The sequence below is a fragment of the Varanus komodoensis genome, unplaced genomic scaffold (assembly GCF_004798865.1).
Source record: "Varanus komodoensis strain SLA01 unplaced genomic scaffold, ASM479886v1 scaffold419, whole genome shotgun sequence".
Taxonomy (NCBI): domain Eukaryota; kingdom Metazoa; phylum Chordata; class Lepidosauria; order Squamata; family Varanidae; genus Varanus; species Varanus komodoensis.
In genome coordinates this window covers 3,079-20,116 of record NW_025335970.1, presented here as the reverse complement: position 1 = coordinate 20,116, position 17,038 = coordinate 3,079, and the positions used below count along the sequence as shown (strand labels likewise).

The window sequence follows — 17,038 nt, the reverse complement described above, 5'->3', positions numbered from 1 at the left end:
GTCATGTGAGCCTTAATTCCACTTAACATCTGCTCTCAAAAGACACAGGTAAGAAGATGGCTACGGTCTTTGACAGTGCTGCACCAAACAATTTGTTTTCTGCTCCATATATTGAGCAGAATGGTGTGGGAATGAGGAAGTGAAAGAGTCCTGAAGTGCAGTCAACTGTTGCTACTTCAAACTGCAGGCCATGGGATCACATGTCTGAATTCTTTCCTGCATTTGAAATACAACATCACAACTAGAAAGCAAGTTTGACAAAGAACTTGAGTTACAAGTTTTCTACCCAGTGTACTTCACCACTTGGTTCTTCCATTATTTGCAAGATTTTTTTTTTACAAGGGAAATAGTCCAAAATGGCATTTCCTTCAGTCCCCTCCACCTGTCTCATTCTGCTGCAAGATAACTTTATTGCAAAACATCCAGCAGAAAAGCTCTTCCCCTTTCTACTTGTACAGGCACACTCAAAAGACAGACGCTGTGACTGTAAATGCACACAAAGCTGTTCCTCCGGCGGCAACAAAGTCATGTTTCTGGTGATTTTTTTTTTTTTTTTGAAAAATTCATCCGGTTTGTGGTTTTAAGTGCAGAGCAATCAGTAAGCTCTAGAGCTGCTCGCCCACCCTAGAAGAAGCAGGAAGATGCAGTCACGAGACCCTCCTAGTTACCTAACCTAGTTCTTTTGGGCTTTAAAATTTAATACAAGCACTTTGAACTGGCCATGCAAACAGACTGGTATTCACTCCCAATGGGAAGGCACTGGAATAATATGATTGTATTAGCCAGTCTCAGTTAACAATCTATCTTCTCTATTTTGAAGTAACTGCAGTTTCTGGGGCTTTTTCAAAAACAGCCTCACAGAACCTGTTTCCCTAGTCCGGCACAAAGCACCGCAAGATCTTTTAGCTGCTACAGTGGAAACAAATGAAGAGAACGCAAAGAAAGACAGCTCACAAAAAAGACCTGTTGTTATGCCTCATGTGGGAAGGAGATAGAAGTTCGAAATCTTGACACTCAAGGCCAGGGACCAAACCTGACTTGCCCGGCAAAGGGCCATGTCTCTTCCCCAGATTCACCCACTACTGCCAGTGCAGCAGATTATTTGATAATATTACCTCACTTTTGTGGAATTCTCTCTTCTGTATCATAAAAGGCAGAAATGCCTCTCAGGGCAGTGAAAGCCTTAAAATATGCGGCTCTTCTTTGGTCCACCCCTTCTGCATTTTGCTCCATGTATCTCTGGAATTCAGGGCTCCTGGGAGCTGTTCCCAAATGGAATTTGGCCCTCGGACTGAAAGAGACTCCCCCTCTGCCCCGTGGCCGCTGCATAGCATATGCCACACAGCAGAGTGAGCATTTGAGATATGGACCAAGAACAGTCCAAACCAGACACATTTGCAAGCTAGAAGATCTGAAAGAAAGAGCGAAGAATAACAAAACAAACCACATTCAGAGACTGGTAAAGTCAACATCTCCCTCCTACGTCTACCCATGCCTTCCACGTTCCTTCCTACTTTCAAAAAATAAAAAGGGAACCATTTCTCAGCAAAATGTCTTTAGCAGGCTGCACGTATGCTTCAAGCACAGCTCATAGTCTTGAGTTGTTCCATAAAAGGACAGAAGGGCCTGAGACAGAAATTCACATCATGGCATGCTAGTTCTGTTAGCCCTGCTGGTCCTTTTCCCACCCATCTCCTGGGAACTTTGCTTGAGCAACATGTGTGACTTCTAAAATTTTGTCGCCCTGTGCCTGTGAGCTTTTAATGAAAGATTTGCAACTGACAAGGCTGTTGCATGGTGCCTCATGGGCTATGAAAGCTGGGGATGATGGGCTTGTAGAGCAATGTAGCCAGGAGCCTCCAGGTTGGCAAGGGGTGGCTGAGCATCTGTGCTTTTTCTGTGTTCGGGTGGAATAAGGGTAAAGGAGTCTTTTGCATCCCTTCCCTTTGAAAAGGGACTCTTTGTATCTCTCCCAGAGTTGTTGTTGTTACTATACTACATTTATATTCTCTCTTTCTTTCTCTTGGAAGATGGACTGCAGAGTTCTCTGCCACTCCACCTCAGAACAACAACCCTGTGAGGTATATGAGGCAGGGAGTGACCGTCTGGCCAGGGTCACCCAGTCAGCTCCACAGCTGCGTGGGGACCAGAACTCCCCACTCCTAATCCAGTGCTCGCATCAGCACACCCCACTCATAGGTCCATTCCTATAAGCTTGCCTAGTGGAAGAGTCCACGTTCTGCATGCATCCTAAGTCTATTGGCTTTATCTTTAGTTTTGGGCTTCCATCTCGTCTTTCCTCCAGCAGGTCTGAGATGTGGTCTCCATAGTCCCCCTCTCATCTACCCTCACAACACTCTTGTGGCAGAAGTTTGCCTGAAATTGGAGCACTTGTCCCCAGGTCGCTCCATCAGCTGGGATGTGATCCTGAGTCTCATACCTGACCTTCACCAACCTGGTTCCGTCCCAGTGTTTTGGGCTAGAACTCCCAGTGTTCCTGACCATTCGATCCGGGCCTAGCGCCCCACTGAACTACTGCAAGCCAGTGCATTTGCAGACCATACTGACATGGGAGACCCAGAGGTCTGGCTTGTTTAAGGCAGCTTTCTTTGTATACATTTGCTGGAAAAGTTTAAGCTGACTTTTCCTTAAGACAAATAAAAAAAGACCTCTTCTAAAGGAGCTTACACATAAATGGGTGTATTTCTTGCATTTTTAGTCCACTCTGCGGCCAAAAGGCTCCACGTGCAGCTGAAAAGCATAGGCAACAAGGCACTGCATGTCCACAGGAGGGAGGGAGCGGAAAGCGCTCTGATTAAAGCCATATGCCGTGGCAGTGGAAGGCAATGCTTAACCAGGAATGTGGCGAACAGCGATGCCAGCAACTGAACCGAAGAAACAGAACTAGCCATGTTCGAATGAATTAAATATTTTAAAACGGCAACATAAATAAAAAGGCCCTGACACCTAGAAAGCTATATGTTTTATGGCAAATTCTCCAAAGGACCTGGCATAAATCCCATTATAGCTCCAAAGGCCCCTTCCTAGGTCACCAGACTTCTAATCTCGGATAGCCCAGGCTGAGGAAATGACCTCGACCAATGATGCAAGTGTTTGCTTTGTCAAGGGAATTTCTACCCAACCCTCCAAGCAAATTCCCAGGGCAAGGGAATTTGCCCAAGGAAAATCTGAAACAGCCTAACAAGAAGTAAACTCGGAGGTTCAATCAACTAAAAGGAGAGATAGTGACTGAAGTGGATTCAGCTTGGGAGCTGGAGGTTGGAGGTGTCCATCAGATCCTTTGCCAGGACAGAAATGCATCACCAATAAAGAAGGTGAAAGGAGACTCCCTTTTGTACAAATATTTATCTATAGGTGCACATTTTGCAGTAATAATTCTATTTTAGATAGAAATACAATACAGCTCACCATGGTGGGATGTCTGACCAGGTGAGTAGGAAGCCTGCTCACCTATCCTGTTACCTGTCCAAAAGGGACATCGTTGAATACAGAACTGTTGCCTGGCCCTTCAAACAGAGGTTTGTCCTCTCTAAGGTAGACACATGGCCATCTGTCTGGGCCCCAGGACTTAACAAGTTTAGAGCCAAAATGTGGATTATTTATTTATTTAGGAAATTTCTATGCCGCCCCATTCGCCGAAGCCTTGGGGCGGCTCACAAACATAAATAAACTTCGTTAAAATAATGTAAATTAACAGTATAAATTAAGTCACCCTGGCCAAAGAATAAAATAAATAAATACTATTAACAGTTAAAATGACATTTGAATAAAAAGGTCTTGGCCTGGCACCGAAAAACAAATAATGATGGCACCAGGCGGACCTCTGTGGGGAGCGCATTCCATAGATTGGGCGCCACCGCAGAGAAGGCCCTCCTCCGAGTACTTACCCTCCTAATTTCCTTCACAGAGGGTTCCCGGAGAAGGGCCTCTCCCGCAGATCTCAGGGAGCGGGCGGGCATATATGGACATAAGCGCTCCTTCAGGTAACCAGGACCCAAGCCGTTTCTGCCTCAGATGGCCCTGGGGAACCAGACCACAGGCCTGTTTGGTCCTGCAGCTTCCATTTTGCACAGTGGCTCTGGAAAAAGCCAATGCCCAGGTGAGATCAGGGCTTTCTTCCAGGGCAGTTTCCCAGCAACTGGCAAAACCACTTGGAAATGGACCAGAAGCCAGCGGAATGGTTTCTGCACTGGTGAGACGCCTTCCATTGGTCTTGTCCAAGCCAGCAACCCCCTGCTTGTATTTGCGGGGTAACTGCAGTTTGCTGAGCTGTCTTCAAAGCCAGCCCCATGCATTTGCAAGGAGAGAACACATCTCAATGGTGCAGCCCCCACTGGACTTGGGGAAGGTCCCCAGTAACTCCAGTTAGGGCAGGAAAAGCCCCTGCTTGAAAGCCCAGAGAACTGCTGCTGCCGGTCTGTGCCAGAAATACCAGGCTGGGTGGATCAAGGGGCTGCCTGGGGACAAGGCAGCCGCTGATGGTACCTTCAACAGCCATCTTTTACAGAAGGAGCTCTTCCCTTCTCACCCCCCCACCCTGAAGTTCAGGCGTGGGCAGCAGAATCTTCAAGGGCCGTGTCACCCTCCCCAGGCATTCAAACGGCAATGCCAGCCGCATCTCTTTTTTGGTTCACTCATTTCGTTGGCTTTGCTCATTCTGCGCAGGTTAACTGCCTGCCTGCCTGCCTGCCTGCAGGTTCCTTCCCTCCCTGCCTCCCCCCACCCCAGCCCACTTTCTTGTGAAAAATCCACCCAATGCGGAGCTTCCTCGTTCAGTATTACAAACACACTGTCTAATATCCCCCTCGGCTCACTGGGAACAAAACAGGGCTACCCTGGCAGGAGCTGTCGCAATCCTCATGAGATGTGTCTTGTTCGGCTTGGATTCTTTTAGTACTGCCTGGAGCCCAAGACTGAAGCTGACTGCCTTGGAAACATCAGAGAGTTTCTCAACGGGTGCGCAGCAACTGGAGTTGAGGTACGTGCCAGAGATCTCCCCCAGGCACGGCTGTTTCCCCAACCTTGATTCCCAGATCTGTGAATCCACGGCTGTTGAAACTCCCTCCCTCGCTCCCTGGGGATCTGTGACCATGGATTATTTGGGTGGTTTCTGGGCTTTTGCACTGTTTTTTGCCCTTCTTCCTACTTTTCCCAAGAGGGATGAAATGCCTCTCTTAGTTGCTGGCAGTAGAAGGGTAACCCACAAAGAGGGTGGTCATTTGGGTATTGGGCCCTACCCCTCCGGCCCTGTGCCCCAGCCAGATGCAGCCCCCAAAAGCTTCTCCAACACTGGGTTCAGCCCTTGATCTGAAAAAGCTTCGTGTCTGATGCAGCAGGCGCCTTTCCATGATATTTAATCATTTAGAACTGTGCCCGAGAGAAGCCATTTGGAAGATGTCTTGAGCAGGCTCAGGATGAGGTCTAATTTCAAAAATTCCTTTTGTGCAATAAAGCCCAATGCCCCCCGCCCCTGGGCTAAACAACCTAGCAGTAGCATGCTTTTAAAAAGTAAAGAAAAGAGTAATGGGGAGGGGAGCAAAATCATGCAAAAAATTAACTGTACAACTGAAACCCAAATGGGGAACATTTAGAACGGATTTTTACCCTGAGTGCAGTGAGCCTGAAATGCCTGCGTAAAGTAATTCGGAGAAGTGTGGTTAAGGTCAGCAACAGCAGCACCACTGAAAGAAATTCTTGGAGCCTTTTCAGGGCAGAAAATATTTTTCCTCTTTCATCTGGCAGACCAAGGGGCTGAATCAACCATGCGAGGGCCCTGGCATTGGGGCAATGCTGGCGATAAAGAGCTGGACAGCCAACTCTGGTGCAAAAGTTGGGGGCAGCCATCAAGGTTGGGGGGTAGAGTCTGCCCTGCTTGCTGTATGGTGACATACAGGTATTCCAGGGGATGTCACACAGAGGTGGGTAGAGACCTGTTCTCCCCTGCAGAGGAAGGCAGGATGCGCTCCATTGGAGCAAAGCTCAGGGAACCAAGGTCCAGTTTGGATGCCAGGAAGCACTTCCTGACAGTCGGGACCCCGAGGGTGTGAAATGGGCTTCCACAAGAGGTCGCTGAGGCCCCATCGGTGCGGGTGTTCAAGGATAGGCTGGACATGCACATGGTGGGCATGTCGTGAGCAGAGCCGGCTGGAGCCAGGGGTCAGACTAGATGGTCCAGGAGGCCCCTTCTGACTCGCTCTGTTTCTATGCTTCTATGCTGTCCCAAGGAGTTCTGAGAACTGGGTCCCAGGAGCCATCTCCAGGCTGAGAGGGGAGCAAGCCACGATGTCTTTCACCCAGGCAGCAAACCAGTTTGGGCTGGCCCTGCAGAGCAAACAGGTTCTCAGATGGACCCCTGGGAACTAACCCAGTTCTTCTCAAGTCCAGCTGCCTAAGGCCCAGAATTGCAAATTTTGCTTTGCACCCATGTGTTGCGACATCGCCATCATGCGGGTCATGTCCCCCCCTTGCCCCACCTGCCTGGTCTAGCTTATCCTTAGAAATGCTGGTTTTGCTGGTCTTTCCACCGGACTTGCAAGCATGAAGGCAAGGGAGAGGAAGGGAAGAACTGACGTCTGTTGTAGCTGCATATGGCAGTTCCCACCCTGCGCCATCTGTGTGTGTGTGTGTGGGGGGGACAGTTGATTCTTCAAACCAGAAGTATTGGGTGGGGGATGTGGAAACTCAATTTAGCAGCTGAGTGTGATCGGTATTGCGGCAATCATTTTGGAATGCAATGAGATTTCTGCACCAAGGTAGGGGCTCGAGGAGTAGATGCCTGGATTTTATCCCACTGTCATTAGTGGGTGCTTGGGAGACAACCTGCAGTATTGAAGCAGTCCTTCCAAGAGGCATTAAGCGAGTCTTCATCTCTCCCCCTCACCCATCCATGAGAAATGCTGGCATGACAGCAGCAACCAGGTTGACTGAGCATGACTGGTCACAAACTGGCTTGTGCAGGCTTGTTAGAAATCCATGCAAACCAGCATGGGAAGGCCTCCCCAAGTCCCAGGTGCCTTTTGAAAAGCTTTCCCCGACCTGATTCCCCTCCAGATGGTTGCTCTGCAACCCCTTATGGCTGGCAATGATGGAACCTGCAGGCTGGTGGAGGATACTTTCAAAATTGGCTATGGGTGCCCTCGGGAAATCTGCATGAACTCAGAGGCACTCTTTTCTTTGGCATTTCTTAGTACTATCCAAGATAAGAACAAAGAACTGCAAATTATTCAGTATACATGATTATATGTATTTATATCCCACCTACTCCCTAATTTCTGGATAGTCATAAATGGGTCCAAGCACATGGGGTGGAAAGGGGCTCGGTGTTTCACAAAGCGTGATCTGCAGGGGTCCAGTCCTGCCCTCCAGGTCAGCACCCTCCCTGCTGTGCGGCTCCTGGAGCCACCTCTCCCCGCCTGTCCCACTAGGCGAGGATCAGGAGGCAGGCGGGGGCACCGCTCCAGAGACAAAGGGTGCCCTCCCTTGTTGGCGCAAGGCACGCTGGCGATCTGCCACCCGGCTCTCCTCCCCAGCACTGGACTGTGCTGAAACGTGGAGGGGAGGTGGGGGGGGGGTTGGCCAGCCCTCCCTGGCTGGCCGTGCTCAGGGCTTCAGCCAACCCCTCCGAGTTTGGGCAGGGGGAGGGGCACGCTCAGCTAGACCCCGACATGCCCGTCTCTTATATTTCTGTCCAGCCCTTCTTGCTCTCGCAAGGAACCCGCCGTAACTCGCGTTACTCTCCCGCACTTGCATCCTCACAGCAGCCCTGCGAAGTAGGACAGGGTGGGAAATAGACAGAACATTTATATATTTATTTATTCGGTGCCTGGCCCAATTCGCGCATGGCAGAGTCCTGAGTCAGGGTCTCCCAGCCCCGGCCCCATCATCCTTAACTGCTACACCGGAGTGATCACGGGGGGCGGGGGGCGGAGCGGGCAGCGGCAGCTTCCTTTCATGCCATCAGGCCGCCGGCTGAGGCTGCCTGAGAGGCACTCTGCACACGCTCAGCGCCGCAGCGCGGGGGCGGCGCTCCCCGCCGGCCGCCTTCGCCGCGGCGCGCCGAGCACTCCCTGCGCGGGGGGGGGGGCGCTCCCGAGCCCGGCCGCGGCTGCCTGTCACTTCCCCTTCCTTGCGCCGCCCGCCTGCGATCCAGCTCCGGGTCAGAGCGCGGCGCCGCCGTCTGGGCCCTCCGTCCGAGCCCAGCGGGGCCGCCGCCGCCTCCGCCTCTGCCATGGCCGGCCGCGGCGGACACCCCGAGCCCGGTGAGTGTCGGCCGGCCGGCCCTCCGGCGGCTCGCCGCCCCGCGACCCCCTCGCCCCGCGTCCGCCCGCAAGCCCGCCGCGCTGCGCGCCCCCGGGGACGCCAGGGGAGAGGGCCCCCAGGCGGGCTGCGCCCCCCGGCTCGCCGCGTCTGGCGGTCTGGGTGGCCCCCGGGGGAGCCCGGTCCGATTCGCCCGCCGCGGCGCGGGGTGGGCGCCAGTTCGGGCGGGCACCGCACGCCGGACGGGCGATCGTGGACTGCCGTCCTGCCGGCCCGTGGCACGCCCGTTGCTGGGGACCATGGGCTAGGGGCGGGCGCTGCAGCCGTGTCCAGCTCGCGCGGCTCCCGGGTCAGCGACTCGATCGGCGTGTGAACGGAACGCCGGAGCGGGGGGGCCTGGCGCGCTCCCGGGGACCCCCGTGCACTGCCTGCACCTCGCAGCACCAGGGGCCTCCCCCACCCCGCCCACATCCCTGCCCGGGGAGCTTCCAGTCGGGAAGTGAAGATGGCGCAAAAAGGAAGCAAACTGGGGCTTGTTTTGACCTGGCTTACCGGGGCTGCCCTCAACACGGAGGGCTGGGAGCTCTCCAGGTGTTTTGCACGACACCTCTTACCTCACCTGAGCATTGGGTGCTGCAACTGGGGTGATGGGAGTTGTAGTCTAAAGCCTCTGGAGCTCACCAATGGGTTGGAGAAGGCTTAGTTTACAAACTCGCCTGCCTGGTTTAGATTTCCTTTTTGACCTGCTGAAATGGGGCGGGGGGGGGCCGGTCTCTGCCCATTACATGCCCTTGTAGATCAAAGTAGGCTTTTTGTATACTGCTGTATAAGGTCGGGATATTTCGCCCCCCAAAATGGAGGCATGCTGCCTCCCGGTTTCTTCCCCTCCTTTCTGGAGCTTCTGAGCCTGCCTGGTCTCTGTGTCCAGCTCATAATTTCACTGCTCTGCCAGCACTGCTTCTGCTCCTTTATCAGCCAGAGCAATCCACTAAAAGCCTTCAAGGACGCAATCCTGTGCAGGTTAGTAAAAGGGCCCAGGCTCCCCGCGTGTGTGGCCGACCCTGCTGGCGGGCACATGCCGGGAGCTGCCACTTTTCTCCAGCTAAGCGCTCCCAGGATGGTGCCTTCACTCTGCTGGGAAGGTCTTCTCGGTGAATCGGGCGGTAACTCACTCACATTCTCCCATGGATATTCTTAGTAAACCTGCAGCTGGCCAGTGGCAGGTTGGAAGAGGCATTCTCTGCGCCCATCAGGGCTGCAGCAGAGGCCGCAGAATTGGTAAAAGCAAAGCAGGGGTGTAGATAGATCAGGATTGGTGCAGGGACGACCGGCACCTTTTCTAAGAGCAGTTTGTGCAGTGTGAGTGTGAAGGAAGGAAAAAGAAGCGGCACTCGTTGCTCTTTCTTGTCTCCATAAGGGCTAGAAACTTATCATCATCACTGCCACCATGACTGTTATCCCAATATTGCGAGACGAGGTGCCTCTTTGGAGGTGGGGCTGCTGGGTTGCATGCTTTAGTAAGAGGGCTCCTAGGAGATCGGTGCCTCCCCGACTCTGAAATCCTGTGCTTTATTCTTATGTATACATGGAAATGGATTAAAAGGGAGGGGAGCGCCATGGAAGCCCCTCTAGGTTCCTGGCAAGAGGGAAAAAGGTGGATTGCAAGTGAAGAAGTTAATAAATGTAACTAGATGCTGATGCAATTGGTTAAAATTCTCAAGATGAACTGAGCTGCTTAGTGATCAGATAGCCACCCTTCATGGTGCCTGCACAAAGATTGAGGAGCAGAAGATTCTTGCAACAGAAAGAAATAAGTTTCATCCAAGCCTGCCCTTTGATTTGTTCTTGGGAGAGCTTGCTCTGGAGGAATTGATGTGTGTGTGTGTGTGTGTGTGTGTGTTGGAATTGGGAACAGAGTTTAAATATCTGAACAGTTAAAGCAATAATGGTGGCAGTGATGGTCATATGTTTCTAGCCCTTATGGATGCAAAGAAAAGCTTGAAACCTGCAGAAGCAGAACAGATGATACAGGATACGTAACAGTATGCCTCCTTCCACCCTGTAGATAAGCGAAACTACAGAATTATTTTTCACTGTGTGGAATTTTGATTGTGCTTTTCAAAACCACCAGGTGCATCCAACCCTACATGCAAGTCGCCTTGCAGGGGGCTTTCAGGAAAGTTCCCAGGTGCTAGTTCCTTACGGATCATTTCTGAAGACAGAATCCGCAGGGCTGACCAACATCTTTGTCATTTAGGTGTCTATCAGAGGCAGGGGTGAAATTTGATGTTGCTTCTTGTTAGGCTCTCTGTAGTGCCCCAATCAGTTTTAAATTTAGGAAGCAAGAATGTCTTCCCAGGATTTCTGAACAAAAAGGGCAAATTTACGCTGTGGGCGAACTTTTTCTTCAGAATATGGAGGTTAAACAAGATGCTGCGTTCCATGTGTGGAACCACCGTGCCTCCCAGTCCCAGCTGCTCTCTTTTGGATTCAGCGAAACCTCTGGGTGGCTTCAAAAGTGCCCCCACTTGTAGCACATGGCAATGATCTAAAAAGAGGCAAAGTCTTTCAACAGCTGTGGTAGGAAAAAATGCAAAGTTCCCAGAAAGAAGGAGCCAAAGAGAAAAGCAGTCTGCAAAGTTGAAAGCTTGCTAATATGTTGTATCTTACTCTGGGGGAAGGGAAGGTGTAAGTTTGAAGGGTTGAAGCCCAAGAGCAGGGACCAGCTCAACCTGCCTGTGGTCCCGATCCAGCACTTCTCACCTGGCCTCACCCACTTTCCCCCACTGTGGTGATTGCTCATTTTTTGAGTGGGCTTCCTGCCCCCCTGGAAGGTTGAAAGGATTCCCTTAGGCTGAGCTCCTGGGTAGCAAGAGCTTTAGAGCAGGCTGCTGTTTTGGGCCACACCCATGGTGCCTTTGGCCCCCCCTCCATTGCCTTCAGCCCCCCCCACCCACCCACAGAACATGCCCCCCCAGAGCTGTTCTGAAGCCGAAATCAGCCCGTGGGCTGAGAAGTTTTCCCCACCCCGATCTAAGGGATCCGAATTGCTTTGCATAATTACTCTAGCATAGGAGCCATTCTAGGACCACCATACGCAATCATACACAATGGCCTCCTGGCCATTTTCTCCCCAGATTCACCCTCACCACCCAGTACAGGGACTAAAGCAATAGGGGGAACGCCATTAGCATGCATTGCAGCCAGACGGAGGTCTAATCAGTTGCATTCTCGGAGAGAGAAACGCTAAGCGATCCACAGAGGAGTTGGCAGTCGCTGTCTGTCTTAGCCACAGGTCTGTGGGTCCGTTGGTCTGTTTTATATGGACCAGGGTGGCTGTCAAGGAATTTAGAGACCACCCGTGTTGCTATGCCTGCATTTCCTGCAGTAACCTCTAAGCTCTGGCTTCCACCAAAGCTCTTCTGCAAACATGCACATACTTCTATGGAAGCCTGAGAAAGACCCTGGGGGCAATTTGATCTTCAAAGTCCTGTATGTTCTAGGATCAGGACCACCTCTAACTTTATGACCCTTCCAGCTGCTGGGAAAATCAGGCTGGCAGTGACTAAGGGCAGGGCATTCTATGTGCTGGCCCCACCCTTTCTGCTTTGTTGTGCCCTCTCTCCCCCATTTTTGGAAGGGTGGTGAATAATTTTTCTCTTTCACAAGGCCCTTCATTAATAATTTCCACTTATTTATGCATTCCGTCTGGTGTGTTTTGATGGCCGGGTATTTGATGCTATTCTCCGGAGCTGCCTTGGAAAGGTTTGAGAAAGAGGGAGGGAGATGCGGGATCTAAATGGGGCTCCAGAGAATAAAATGAAAGAGATCTTTTCACTCCCTGCCAGACAAACCTTATGTAGCTCAGACCGTAGGGTGTTGTGTGCAAAGAGCAGAAACCAGGAGGATACGTGGCTGCATATCGGTGCCAGATCGTCAGTCCAGAAGCTTTGAGTGAGTCAAACAGGAGACTGAGAGGAGAAGGTACAATTCAAAAGCCCCGTAATCCAGGTACCCATTTTGGCACAATTCGTTGGCCCCTTGACAGTTCGCAGCCACTGGAGTCCAAAAATGTCCCCCTTCATCATCTAAATTATAGTTCAGGGCCTGAGCTGGCTGGAGAGCACATGTGTTGTGATGCACTGGCCGGCCTTGCAGTGTCTGTGTGGCTGCTGAATAGGCTGCATGTGATATTTGCTCTGCAAGGGCAAAACCACAGAGCAACTTGGCAGTTCAGGGGTACAGCTGTAAAACTGCTGACACGGGGAAAGCATTTCTCCCCTCCACAACTCCCCCCCCCCAGCTTTCCACCAAATCTACTGTAGCCAGTTGCTTTTAGAACGGAGCAGAAAACATAGCACTAACATTGGGCTGCCACTGGATTCAAGAATTCCTAGTCAGTTCTGCAAGTAAGTCATATCTGATCCATTAATTAGCTCTGCCTGAGTTTTGCATGCCACTCGAAGTACTTCTCTCATGCAGGGAGTGAGAGAAACAGGCTGTCTGTGCTTTCGGGTGGCCTCAGCAGATGCCGTTCTGGAACAGGCAATCCCTTCTGTGTTAGAATTAAGGTGCAAATGCCTATTTTAAGATCATGCCTGCCATCTGCAGATTGTACTGATTTTATATTAAGAAATAATTAACTTGTTAAAAAGTTGCCTGATTAGTTAGCGAAGCCTTATGGATCAAGTGGATTTTTGGATTTTTTCAGCGATTAGCCAGTGAATTAAACATTTCAGCTCTGCTTTGTAGGATTAGGGTTAGGGTTCCATTTAGCCAATGTAATATGCACAGAATCCTACAAAAAAGACGCTACTTGAGCAGTGGAATGTCATGTAGGCATCCTTTAAAGGGGCCAAATGCAGGGAGATTTGGCTCAGAAACCAATCTCGCCATGCTTGGGCATCTGTAAAGGATTCTACATCACCAGTCTGCTGAGTACCAGATAGGGATGAGGAAATGGGCCAAGTTTGCTTTCTCTGGCATTCCAGAGTTTGAAACCTCCAGATCTTTATGCCCTGAACATGAAGATATTTGTAAATCTTGGGGTTTTTAAATCAAAACTGAAAAGACATTAAATTCTCAGCTGTGCAGCCTTGCTAAATTCTCTGGGTTCAACTGTTCTCTGTGTAAAGCATATCTCCCTGTCCTGAAGGTTGAGGACAAGGATATTCCCAGGAGCTCTCCCAATTTAGCACTGCAAACCTGGTTGAATACACAAGGATTCAAACCCAAACTTCAAATTGCTCAAAAGCACTTGCCTAGATGCACATAGAGAGTCCGAAGGGGTCTCCTGGGTCATCTAGTCTGACTCCCAGCACAAACCGTCTCCGCACATGTAACCCCCAACTCGTTGGTCTCCAGTCTTTCCTTGAACACCCTCACTGATGGGGCCTCATCCACCTCCCGTGGAAACCCATTCCATGCCCTAGGGGCCCTAACCATCAGAAAGTACTTCCTGATGTACAACCTGAAACCCAGTTCCTTGAGCTTTGCCCCATTGGATCGCGTCCTTCCCTCCACCGCAGGGGAGAGCACATGTCCAGGCTGGGCTGAAAAAACTGCCTGAAACCCTGGGGAGTGGCTGTCAGTCAGTACTGGGCTGGAAGGCCAGCAGTCTGACTTAGTATAAGAAAACTTTTCATGTTCGTGTGTAAATGGCTGCATTGCTGTTGCCCACCAGTAGTTGGTATTTAGAAGCCTCTGAATGTGGAGGATCCTCAGAGAAACCAAGTGCATTTGCCCCAGTTTGGCTTCAGCTTTTGTTGACTTTGCTTGTCACACTCTTGAGTTTTCAGGCTACAAAAGGGTGAGCCTGGAAGACTGACCTCAGGTTCTTCTCTCTCTCTCTGCGCAGCTGTTTGAGGCACGTGATCTGTACACAGGAGACAATTTCCCTCAGGTGCTGAATACCCTTGCAGCAATCAACATAGCGACCGAAGGTAAGAACAGGGTCGTGTCCGTACTTTACGACTTCCTCCTAAGGGCATCTATCTTGTCGTGGCAGAGTTTGTACCTTGCCAGCAGTGTCTGGGTCCACAGCTGGGACGTGGGCAGCCAGAGACAAGGCCAGACAAGAGCAGCAGAGGCCCCAAGACCAGGGCAACAGCTTCAGGCAAGACAGTTCAAAAACAGGGCTGAACAGCCAGTCCAAACCACAGTCACGGTACAGGCGGAGGTCAGGAGCCAGAAGAATGCAGAAGGCAGAAGCAGGATGTGCTCAGGAACGAGTCAAGGGTTGAGAACCAGGGGGGCACACAGAGGTGCAGGTACCTTGGACAGGGTAACAGGGTGGGAGACCCAGTACAGCAGGGGGCAGGGCAGGGCAAGGTGTGGGAGACAACAGGGACCAGGTGCAGCAAGCGCCAGACAAGCTGCAGGAGCGTGCAGCTCAGGCACGCCGCCTTGGGTAGGCAGGACACGTGGCAGGAACCAGGAGCAGGGAGTCCGGGCAGGATGCAAACAGGAGGGAAGGTGGCAAGGCGGCGGGCGGAGCAGCCTGGTTCAGGCTCTGCTGCTGCAAGGAGGCCTATGTTGCTGAGGCCAATTCCGGAAGCGCAACCTTGCCCTTATACAGCCCTTCCTCCAAAGCAACCCGCTGGCACTTGAGAGCAGAATGAGATGAGCAGCAGATCCTACGGAAATCGTGGCAGAGGTCATTCTGGTCTGGCCAGCAGGACAGCCCAGATCCTGACGAAGAGAAGTTTCCGTATGAGCTCCAATTTCATTTCTTTGCTGGCAACACAGGGCATGGGGAGGCTGCTTTCGCAACTTTACAGTTGCTGTCACTGGAAGCAGCCTTGCACTGAGTTGGACTCTTGGTCCATCAGGCCTGGTTTTGTCTGCACAGATCTGCAATGGCACCTCTGGGGGATTCAGGCAAGGACCAACCTGGAGAACCTTGGAAATGAGCTGGCCCTTTGTCCAAACCATGCATAGCTTTGTACACCTCTGTCGCGTCTCTGCCTTCTCTGCATGTGTTTTAAGATATCACACAGCACAGCCTTGGGATCGCATGGCTGTGTTGTGGGCCCCGCATTCCGCTTATTCCGGGGACGGCAAGCAGTGCCCTTGGTGTGGCACTGGTCAAAAGCACAGCAGCATCCACGCTGAACGTTCACGTGGCTAAGAAACACAAGCTGAATTGTCAACTGGCACGTCGCACTTGGTTGCTGAATGGATTTCAACTCAGATTCTAACATGATTCTAAGAATTTGCGAGCGGGATAAATCAATGAGCCATTTCGGGGGGGGGGACCTTTTACCCCTGAGAATTCTCCACCCATGATCATCAGTTAGATATTGACAGCCACTCATCGTTGGTCTCTGAAGGAGTCAGGGAACTGGCAATAGACGCATCTCCACCCCCCGTCCCCCCCATGACTCAGTGCAGCTCACCTGGAAACCACGAAAAGCGCCCTGAGCCAGCCTGCCCAGGACTCCTGCCTCATCCTGACCTTTGGATGGGGTGTGCGCCTGGCCTGTAGTGGTGCTGCACTGGATGGAGGAGGGGCTCCTTTTAGGTGTGTGTGCAGGATATGCAGCTCCCTGGGGCCTTGCTGGGGTACCTGAAGCCCTAGTGCTCTGGAAGAAGGAGAAAAGGTTGCCCCAAGCTCCTTTCTCTGTACAGGTCATGATGTGCTAAATTGAGGATAAGGATCAAGTCAACCTTCGGATGTCATTGGTCTACAACTTCCATCGTCTCTCACCAGGGGCTAAGCCAGCTGGAGATGATAGGAGGTGCAGTCCGTACAGTTGGAAAGTCCCAGGTTGCGGAAGACGGAGACGGAGGTTTAGCGCAGGGATAGGACTGGTGGGGGTTGTAGTCCAGCAACATCTGGAAGGCCATGTGTTCCTTACCCCTGCTGCAAACCTCTACTTCAGTCTTCCCCAGACATTTTGGACTCTACCTCCCATCATTCCCAGCTAGCATGACCAATTACCAAGAACCTGGGAGTGTTCTTCGAAGATATACGGAGGGTACAAGGTTGAGTAAGGTTGCTCTGTTCCATCCCCCTTCCCCTTAGTTATCTTCCTTATGAACAAACAGCCCCCAAATGTTTTTGCCCTTCTTTGTGAAAGAGTTGCTGCAGTCCTTTGATCATTTTGGTTGCCCTTTTATGCATTCCAGGTCTAGGAAGTGGGGCGCAGCGAAAGCATGCTGAGCTGGAGAAGGCCTTCTGGCCCTCCTTCTGTCTTTTCCTGTCTCCAAATCGTGAGATGGATTTAGTAAAAAGAAGAGCTGAATAATGAAAATACCCCTGCAAAGACTTTCAGGCATGTTCCTTCCTGTCACAACAATGAGGACTAGCAACTGTTACCAGAACAGAAAGGGAAGTTTAGGTCCTGCCCTTCCTTAGATGTAGCTGCGTGTAAAAGAAGTTGCTGAACTCTATTCCAGGTAGAGTCTACAAGGAGAACAGAGGAAGTGAAGAAAGTACTGAGGTAGTAAAACCAGGGAGAGCTCCAAATGGCACTGTGCACAATGCAGTGGAGAGTTTGACCCGAGGGATGGCTTAAATAGGCAGGTCAGGCTGTCCTAGCCCCACCCTGAGGTTCTTAAAGGGGCCCTGCACAGTTCTGTCTGTCCTTACTCCAGGGCAAACCAAGGACCCGGTATCTTAGGAGAGCTTGCAGTGTCCGCTTCAGGTCATATAGTCTTACGGTGTTTTCCCTACGCTTTGTTGGGAGCCCATCTTCCCCCTTTCCTCTTCCCAGAAGATCTTAATAGGGGGCTTCTGAAATACAAGCTGTTCTCTGAG

At 51.4% G+C, this 17,038-nt stretch overlaps 1 protein-coding gene across 1 annotated transcript; it reads left to right on the top strand.

The window, feature by feature from the left end:
• Positions 1-3,438: 3,438 nt before the first annotated feature.
• Positions 3,439-17,032, top strand: LOC123029930 (rho guanine nucleotide exchange factor 6-like). The gene is made up of 4 exons (XM_044443369.1): positions 3,439-3,450; positions 4,916-4,999; positions 14,135-14,219; positions 16,408-17,032. The coding sequence occupies exons 1-4, from the start codon at positions 3,439-3,441 to the stop codon at positions 16,524-16,526; spliced, it is 300 nt and encodes a 99-aa protein (XP_044299304.1). The 3' UTR covers positions 16,527-17,032.
• Positions 17,033-17,038: the final 6 nt, after the last annotated feature.

Excerpts from the sequence above, each read along its gene's own strand:
- LOC123029930 (XM_044443369.1), top strand. Across the intron at positions 5,000-14,134 it reads GCGCAGCAACTGGAGTTGAG|CTGTTTGAGGCACGTGATCT; the intron begins GTACGTGCCAGA and ends CTCTCTGCGCAG. Across the intron at positions 14,220-16,407 it reads AATCAACATAGCGACCGAAG|GTCTAGGAAGTGGGGCGCAG; the intron begins GTAAGAACAGGG and ends TATGCATTCCAG.